General features: G+C 42.2%; 1 protein-coding gene across 1 annotated transcript in view; it reads right to left on the bottom strand.

Moving 5' to 3' along the window:
* Nucleotides 1–2266: 2266 nt before the first annotated feature.
* Nucleotides 2267–9753, bottom strand: part of LOC122924066 (ras-related protein Rab-4A) — a 114991-nt gene continuing 107504 nt past the window's right edge. The window contains exons 7-8 of the mRNA XM_044274985.1: nt 5302–5439; nt 2267–2396 (exon numbers count right to left, since the gene is read on the bottom strand). Of these exons, the coding sequence (XP_044130920.1) occupies nt 5324–5439 (116 nt within the window). The 3' untranslated portion in view covers nt 2267–2396; nt 5302–5323. The remainder of the gene's footprint in view (nt 2397–5301; nt 5440–9753) is intronic.

The following is a 9753-nucleotide window of genomic DNA, read 5'->3' as shown; positions in this document are numbered from 1 at the left end:
AACCCATCATGTGGTCATACCCTGCCAGTAAGTGCATACTGTGGAATCGGTCTACAGCAAGGAAAGTAGATAGGAGTATTGGTAAGTACGGGCCATGAACAGACACACCATATGGATCTGCTTCATGGCAGAGGGACCTTGCTCAGGAATGTTAAAGGGTTAGCTTCTGTAATATGCCAGCTCAACAAATGAATATGGGAAAGTGTGTTCTCCAGTTAGTGTGCAGCAAGTTTTGTGTTAAGTTTTATTCTCTGAAAATACGAAACAGTAAGTTAAGAGTTAACCAGTTTCACTTATGTTCTTGAAGTTTCCTATGAGCCAAGTTCCAATTATACAATAATCAAGCATCTCCTGAAAATGAACAAAACACTTCATGGACTATATTTTGGTATGAGGTCTCATCTGTCTGTGTAATCAGGGGTGTTCTGCAGATAACATACAAAACAGAATGAGGTAACAACTGCTGGAGCAATTGTACCTCCTGCATTGTTGGTATTAGCCTGGGTAATCAGGCGGGTGCATGAATTGTGCACCCCTGATCTACAGTATCTTGTGGGCCATCATAAATGCTAAAGTGATGATTCATCCATTTGTAAAAAACAATAATAAAAATTTGATAAACTGACTGAAGACTGTTTTATCAAATAAGCCCCAAAGATTTACAGGGACATTGATGTTTATTTATACATGCTGTTGAAACCAGGTATGTCCTTCATAATACAAGGAATGACTTTTCACTAGCATTGACAAGCAAGTATTAACAGTTAAACAGTGTGTCACCATAAGAATAAGGCAAACCTCTAGCACAAATAAAGTCTTGGTAGCGTTCTAAGGAATAATAATGCGAAAGCACAAATTATCATAAGTATGACACACATGAAAACACATAAATCAGATATCTTGTAGATTTCAGAATATTGTAGCTTTTTTGTGTAACCCACTTTAATGTGAGGACTACCTGTGCAGAACCTCAGCTTACTAAACATAAGATTGAGATGTGATGATAAATCCCAGTATTAATACTGTGAAATAGGCAGCTCTACTAAACATTTTAAAATGAGGAGTCCTTTTCTATTTAGAGAATCTGTCCTAATATAAGCGATTCTCCACAGTGTAAAATCCTGCAGCGTAGGATGATGGTTTCATAGTGAAGATGGCAAAAGTAAAACAGAAAAGGCAGATGTAACCCAAAATGGAATTAGAATTGCTTATCCAATTACATTTTAGGGATGTGAAGCATATAAATTACTACAGCTGCCCACGCAGTCTTGCAATAGGTGTCCTTCATATGGCTTTCGAAGCAAATCCAGTGGATGTAAGATGATTTGGGGTCCTATCTCACATGGCAAAAAAAATAAAATGGAACACAGTGGGGGGATTTAGTAACACACAGAGGAAGATTTATCAAAACTGGTGTGGTTGCCCATAGCAACCAGATTCCTCCTTTCAGTTTTCAGAGCTACTTTGGAAAAAGAAAGGAATCTGATTGGTTGCTATGGGAAACTAAGCCAGTTTTCCTTTACACCAGTTTTTAAAAATCTCCCCCACAGACTTTTAAACCGCTTAGAATTAGAGTGGCTCAGCCTGTAAGGTGCATCTTTAGAACCTTTTGTCTAGCGTTATACCACCTTTTGGCCAGCTACCACTGGACCAATATTTTGGCTTTTTTACACAACCAGATGCCGTGCGTGTCATCCGCAGCGTGAATGACAGTCAAGCCCCGCTCCGAACAGCAGAGACAAGGAGCAGTAACATGATTGATAATGCTCTGTGCCTCTCTGGGATCTTTTTACTACAAAACCACAATGACAACTGTATCTCACTGTGATTTTGTAATAAAAAGGTCACAGAGAGGCAAAGAGCTTATCAATCATGTTACTGCTCCGCGTCTCTGCTGTCCAGAGCGGGACTTGGCTGTCATTCACGCTGCGGATGAAACGCACGGCATCTGCTCATGTGAAACAGCCCTAAGCCTCTAAAACACATAATAAATCTGGCACAAGGCATGTAAGTCAGTTTTTTTTGTGCAAATTGAGGCACAATTGTAAATCTGCCCTTCTGTGCTCTTATACTGATTACGAACGAAGGAAAGAAAAAAATATCTTACAGACCATGCTCATAAAAAGAACCTCTAAGGATTAAGGTTGGTTACAAATTACAAGTTAGGCGCAGACAGAGCAATATACAATACAAAAATGTATAGATACAGTACATAAAGGAATCAGTATTATCCAGTAAATTATTTCAGACATTTATGGATTTTTTGCAGTCAGCTGTCCATTAGTGTTCACCACACTACTTGCTTCACTTGTGCCGTTTCTCAACAAGTCCTTTCTTGTTCTACAGAACAAGTAGTAGGGAGAATTGCAGAAATAGTCCTAAATTCGTATATACACCTAAAAACAAAACAAAAATGTATGAGCAACAAGATGTATCATACAATATCTTCAAACACACTCACAGAAGCTCAAAACGAAAAAACACACAGAGGACTGTATTAATGCTGGCAAATGCAGAATTATAATCAGTACTGTATAGATGGAAGATTATTTGCTGAACGGTGCTACAAACCACCAATGACATCTACATCCTTTTGCACAGCCAAAGAATGATCAGGGAGCCATGACACATGGCAAAGCTAACCATAAAGTTAATGGCAAATAGCATTTATCATGTAGAGAAAGGCACGTACTAGTGTATTATTATCCATATTGCTTCCTTTGCTGGCTGGATTAATTTTTCCACCACATTATTTACGGCTTGTTTCCATGGTTAGAGACCACCCTGCAATCCAGCAGCAGTGACCGTGCTTGCACAGTAGAGGAAAAAGTACTAGCCTACGTGTGCTCCCACGGTCCAAGCCACCACAGACAGGCTGATGCTTTTTCCTATTGTGCAAGCATGACTGCCACTGATTGATGGCAGGGGTGATCATAACCATGGAAACAAGAAGTGTATAATGTCACAGAAAAATGAATAAAGCCAGCAAAGGAGGCAATATGGACAATCACAATATATTAGTAAATGCCTTGTATAAACTTTCTTTACACGATAAATGCAATTTGCTGAAGTGACAACTCCTTTAAAGGGAACCTGTCAGTTCCCGTGTGCTAGGGAAGAGAGCGGGATCACAATGCATAGCGAGCAAAGCATCAGACCAATATCTGCCAGCTTTAGCCAAATCCTGCTGCATCACAGCTGTGTACTCTAGGGGTATGACTAGACGGCACGGTCATGTGGCACTTTTGGCATGGCTTTGCTGCATTCGAGCTCTAATTAAACTAATGAGACCGCACTGTTTCGTTCAGAGATCCCCAACCACCGGGTTGCGGATCATCCGGTACTGGTCCGCGGGAAGTACCGGTGTTGAACAGTGAAGACAGGAACCGCTGGCTCTTGTGTCCAGTCGTTTAGTCTCATAGGCTGAAGGCGTGTATATTGTGAACACTACATGGGGCACCAAGGAGGAGGCACTATATATATACACTAGGGGGCATTATATGTAAACAGGCCACTACAGGGGGGGGGAACTATATGTAAACAGGCAACTATTAGAAGGTACAATATGCAAAGAATCCACAACCGGGGGACACCTTATTTAAAGAGGCCACAACTGGGGAGCATTATATTTGAAGAGGGCACTACTGGGGTATATTAAATGTGAAGTGAGCACTACTGGGGGATGTCATATGTACATAGGACACTACTGGGGGCATTATATCTACTGGGGCCTAAATGGGGATGATTACTAAGTATAAAGGAGGCATTATTACTAAATATCTGTGTTCTGTTTGTTCAATTATGCAGAAAGAAGCAGTGATCAGGAGACATCTTAAGAGCGATTTGTGCAGGACTTAAAAAAAAAAAGGAAAAAGACCAACTCCAGTCAGAGGAAACATCACCCGTAAAATCACTGAGTGAGGGCCTATACAGTTTTATACAGTGTTTTGAACCCTATAGAAACAACAACCCCACCCCGGCTCGTGAGCAAATAATTGTGTGAAACTGGTCCCTGGCACAATAAAAGGTTAGGGACCACTGGTTTAGTCAGTCTGTACAGTTGATTACCATGCAGCACTTTCAATAATATGCAGCCTTTAACAATACAGAACGACTAAGGCTACATTCACACCTGCGGCAGGGGGAACAGCCTGCCATATCCGTGCTAACGCTAGCCCACCTGGGCCGCCGGCAGTTCGGTCTGGCCCCATTTACTATAATGGGGGCGGACTGGAGGTGAATAGGGTCAGAGAGGACTTCCGGTGTAACGGTGTGCTAGCGTTAGCAGGGACCCTGCTGTCTCTAGTGTTAAAGTAGCCTAAGCAGTTCAATCGCATTAATTTAATTAGTCCATACGACCGATCAGTACTCAAGCGCAGCATGGCTGCACCTTGTGGTCATACACTCAAACTGCTGCATGTTAAAATACAAGTGACAGACTGTGTAAATCAGCGGGTCTGTCACTACACTTGGGAAGCATAGGTGAGCGGACAGGTTCCCTTTAAAGTCACTATAAGTTGTAACAATGCCCAGCAAAACACACATCTGTAAAGTAGTAGCTCTTAGTATAGTAAAAAAAAAGCAACTATGAAATAGTTCTCGAAATTATGATGCCTGTAAATTCCAACTAGCTAATGTTTCTCATTGACTTGATTTCTCACTCTGGAGGATGGCACAACAGCATCAAAATGTGCCAGCAGCAGTATTGGTACAACCCCTATAATTTTTTCACTACAGGTTAGGCTACTTTCACACTAGTGTTTTTAATTAGCAGAAGAAAACACTTCCCATTCATTGTCAATGGGGACAAAACTGAACTGAACGAAACGCACTAAAATGCATTCCGTTCCGCTTGGTTGCGCTCCCATGGCGGACAGAATAACGCTGCAAACAGCGTTTTTCTGTCTGCGATTTGGTGTGGAGCAAGATGGATCCGTCCTGGCACACAATGTAAGTCAATGGGTGGGGATTAATCTGTTTTCTCTGACACAACAGAAAACGGATCAGTCCCCTACTGACTTTCAATGGAGTTCATGATGGATCCGTCATGGCTATAAAAGAAAATACAACCACATCCATTCATGACGGATGCATACAGTTGTATTATTGTAACGGAAGCGTTTTTTGCAGATCCACGACAGATCCGCAAAAAACGCTAGTGTGAAAGTAGCCTTAGTCTTCAGACAAGTTTGTTCTTTTTCGATAGAGAGATTAAATAAATTATTTACATAATTATAAATGAAGCCGCTTAAAGCCTCTGCGATATCCAATTATGGTTTGTAAGAATAAATCCTATTTTACCTTGCATCTTTAAGAACAGATTCTAACAGCCACATTCCTGAGCACTTTGGGCTTGTGCGCGACGCGGTGATCTAAGCTGTCGCAAAGCAGCATCCCCATACTGAATGCCTGACCCCATCCTTTCAGGATCAAGTTCACCTGATAAAAAAAAATATTTGAAAAGCCAAATACATACAAAACAATAACTTAAAAAGACGCAGCAAAATACGACTCGTTAGATTTACTTCTAGAGATACTTAAATTGTACATTACAAAAATTTGGTAACCGTAAAGCAATATTTCACGCATGCCTCCACCCCGCAAAAAATAGGACACGTCCTATTTTTGGTTGTATCCTGCAGACCGATTGGGTGCAAATGGCCGGTGGCCATGTTTTGTGTATTCACTGTCCGCAAAACAGACAAGGCCGTCACATGGTCATGTAAATGAGGCCTTAGGCCCCATTTACATCTCCTTCAGAGATGATCTGGCATAAATGCCAGCTGCTGGCCAGACAAAAACTGCAGCAGGTTTACCTGAGTGAAAAGGGTCTAAATAAAGTATTTTTTCATATGTTTGGGTTTAGTGTTTGTAATAAAGGTATCTGACAGACACTTCCATTACTATCACTGAGTCTTAATATCAGCCAGCAGTGTTTTTCCATTGCTGATTACTACCCCGGTATCCAAGCCAGTGGCACATGAGGTAGGCAGCCAGCATTGAAAACTGCAAAACTGTGCAGGCGCCACTGCCTTGGTGGAGAGGGATGGGCTCATATGTTCTGGTCCAACAGCAGCTGCCCAGAGATTCATTCTGGCACAGAGATGAAGGAAGGCAGTGGGCAATCTGTGAAAGTATTGTCATTTCTGATTGACACGTTCTTGGTGGGTAGGTGGGAATATTGATTAAAAGTGATTGGTTCAGAACCTTATATAGCACCCATGTGCTGTATAATGAGCCCCATCTGCATAGACCTATAAGTGAAAATGTAAATAAAGAGAGCATTATTAATTTTTATTTTTACTTTAACTCCTTTATGTGTCTGCTTGCATGCAAAAAATAAATAAAAATACTTTCAAGCATACCCTGTCTAGTGGAATACACAAATATAGTGTGTGTATATATAATATAAAAAAATCTATACATATACACACACACACACACACACACAATACAGCACTCACTAGCCTTTGTTCTCTATTGTCAGCCACTATCATAGGATTGTATACAGAGGAGAGTTTATAACAGAACAATGAATGAGCGATGTACTATATATATATATATATATATATATATATATATATATATATAAACAGAACCGTAATATTCGATCGTGGGTGAAATTTCAGGAGTAACCTAAAATGCACTCTAACCTTTATAGGTGAACTTAATGTGACCTTCTCTAAACCTTTGAATGCACATGTCCAACTGTTAAGTGTTTCAGTACTTTTTGCACAACTTGCTGTTCTCTAACAAGGAGCTTAACAGCAAAACTCACACAAGGTGTTTGATGCATGAATCGCCCAATACATTTCCTGGTTCAATTGGTATTTAAACAGACAATGAAAATAACTGTGTGGTTACTAAGGCCAAAAACAGGCAAATCACTAAGGCCTCTTTCACACGAGCATGACGGTTCAGTGAAACTGGCACCATTTTGCAAGCAAGTTCAGTCAGTTTTGCCTGCAATTGCGTTTAGTAGTTCAGTTTTTTTCCGTGTGAGTGCAATGCGTTTTGATGCGTTTTTCACACTGAAGGTTTACAAACAACATATCTTAGCAACCATCAGGGAAAAACGCATTGCATCCGCATCTAATTCTGGATGCAATGCGTTTTCACTGAAGCCCCATTCACTTCTATGGGGCCAGAGCAGCGTGAAAACCACTGAATATAGAACATGCTGCGTTTTTGATGCAACGCAGAACTGATGCATGAAAAAAACGCTCATGTACACAGAACCATTGAAATTAATAGGTCAGGATTCAGTGTGGATGCTATGCATTCACTTCACGCATTGCACCTACGCTGAAAACTTTCTCGTGTGAAAGGGGCCTAAGGGTTTAAACATTTAGTACCATAGTATGGGCTATAACTAAAGCAACCTGAAATCATCAATTTAGTAACAGTTTGTAAGGCTGAAAAAAAATACCGTACATCTGTCCATCTAGTTTGGCCTGTTATCCTGCAAGTTGCTCCAGAGGATGGCAAAAAAAGACTTTAAGGTAGAAGCCAATTTTCCTCACTCTAGGGGGAAAAAATTCCTTCCAGACTCCAATCAGAATAACTCCCTGTATCATTGACCCATCACTAGTAGCTATACCTAGAAATGTAGAAATACATCCAGGCCCGTCTATCTCTTCTAATAGAGAGTTCCATAGTCTCACTGCTCTTCTTTCCTCTAAATGCAGAGGATGGTTGATGCTCATAGATGGTCAACCAAAATCACAAGTGATAATTGACAGGAATATTCCATGCGTAGAGACCTTTAAATATTTGAGTATTAATATAAGGACTTCGAAGAATGGAATCTTATTCTGCTACTAACTAAATTTTGCAATACAATTAAAGCCTGGTGTAAAACACTATTTATCAGAGGTGGGTAGGACGAACCTTCTTAAGATGGTTTTGATGCCGCAGCTTTTGTATATTCTTCACAATGCCCCGGTCTGGCTGCCAATGGACAGGTTTAACACAATTACCGTATTTTTCGCCGTATAAGACGCACTTTTTCTTCCCCCAAAATGGGGGAAAAATGCCCCTGCGTCTTATACGGCGAATGCAGTCAGTTTTACATCGCTGGATGCGATGCAAAGCGAGCGGGGACTCGGGGAGGGACTGGGAGGAGGAGCTGGGGCCGGCAATAGCGGCGGGGCGGTGCAGTCACTGTACTAAAGGCCCGCCCCGCCGCTCCGGTGTACTAATAAAATGTCATATTCAATTAATGGTTACTAAATATGCCCCTTTATGCCTAATGGTACCTTAAATCCTAAGCGCATCCGTACAATGCAGGCCGGGCGGGCGGCAGCGTAACTCCCTGATGTCACGTGCCTGCGCCGCCTACTTTATGAATGAAGCAGGCGGCGCAGGCAAGTGACGTCAGTGAGTGACGCGCCGCGCCGGCCGCCCGGCCTGCCGGCATTGTACTTAAGCGCTTAGGATTTAAGGTACTTTTAGGAATAAAGAGGCATATTTAATAACTATTAACTGAATAAGACATATTATATTAGTATACTGGAGCGGCGGGGGATCTGTGGATGGCACAGTTATGGGCTGGGAGGGTCTGTGGATGACACATGTATAACAGTGCCATCCACAGATCCCCCCCCCCTGTAACAGTGCCAGCCACAGATCCCCCCATAACAGTGTCTGTCATCCACAGTTCCCTCATAACAGTGTCTGTCATCCACAGTTCCCCCCTAACAGTGTCCGTCATCCACAGTTCCCTCATAACAGTGTCCGTCATCCACAGTTCCCCCCATAACAGTGTCCGTCATCCACAGATCCCCCCTCATAAGTGTCCGTCATCTACAGATCCCCCATAACAGTGTCAGTCATCCACAGATCCCCCCCATAACAGTGTCCGTCATCCACAGATCCCCCCGTAACAGTGTCCGTCATCCACAGATCCCCCCATAACAGTGTCCGTCATCCACAGATCCCCAGTAATAGTGCCATCCACAGACCACCTAGTTCCAAACCCACAGCACACCTTTTGGTTAAAAATATTTTTTTTCTTATTTTCCTCCCCAAAAACCTAGGTGCGTCTTATACGCCGGTGCGTCTTATACGGCGAAAAATACGGTAATTAGATTAGGGACCTGATATGGCGTAGAATAGGGCTTGAGACCTTGCAGTATCCTAAAACGGAGGGGGGCCTAGCAATTCCCAATCCTTGGGTGTACTATTTGGGAGCTCAGAGCCAGCACTTTAAAGGATGGCTAGAATTGGGGGCCACAGATATGACTAGTCAGCTTCTTAGGTCTCATCTGAAAGGACGGGACTTAATGATGCTATTGGAGGGGTTAGATGTGAGAACAGAAATATCAGAAATTCCCATACGGCGTACAATGTATTTAGTATGGCAAAAGATCAAACACTTGAGAGGGGTTACTGGGTTCACGGAGTATGCCCCATTATGGTGCAATCCAGCTTTGACTGAGTTTGTTTCAATGACAGGGTTTGATGAATGGAAGGCGAGAGGGGTAACAAGAAGTATTTAGATCCTTCACTGGCTTTCGGGATGTTTATGGCATTCCTAGACGTTGTTACTATCAATACCTGGAAATGCGGCACGCTTAAAATACTATGATTAGCAACGGTACTGTGGTGTCCGAGCAAAATACAGCGTTATGATTTTATAGTTTCAGGAGGGGAGAGGGATGATATCCCTGGTATACTGGTTGTTGCTTAACAAATTCCTGGAGCTTAACTGCTTCCCGACCGCCTAACGCAGGGATGCGTCCTGGCGGCGGT

Source organism: Bufo gargarizans, unplaced genomic scaffold (genome assembly GCF_014858855.1).
Source record: "Bufo gargarizans isolate SCDJY-AF-19 unplaced genomic scaffold, ASM1485885v1 original_scaffold_2196_pilon, whole genome shotgun sequence".
Classification (NCBI taxonomy): domain Eukaryota; kingdom Metazoa; phylum Chordata; class Amphibia; order Anura; family Bufonidae; genus Bufo; species Bufo gargarizans.
This window is presented reverse-complemented; position numbering and strand designations above follow the sequence as displayed.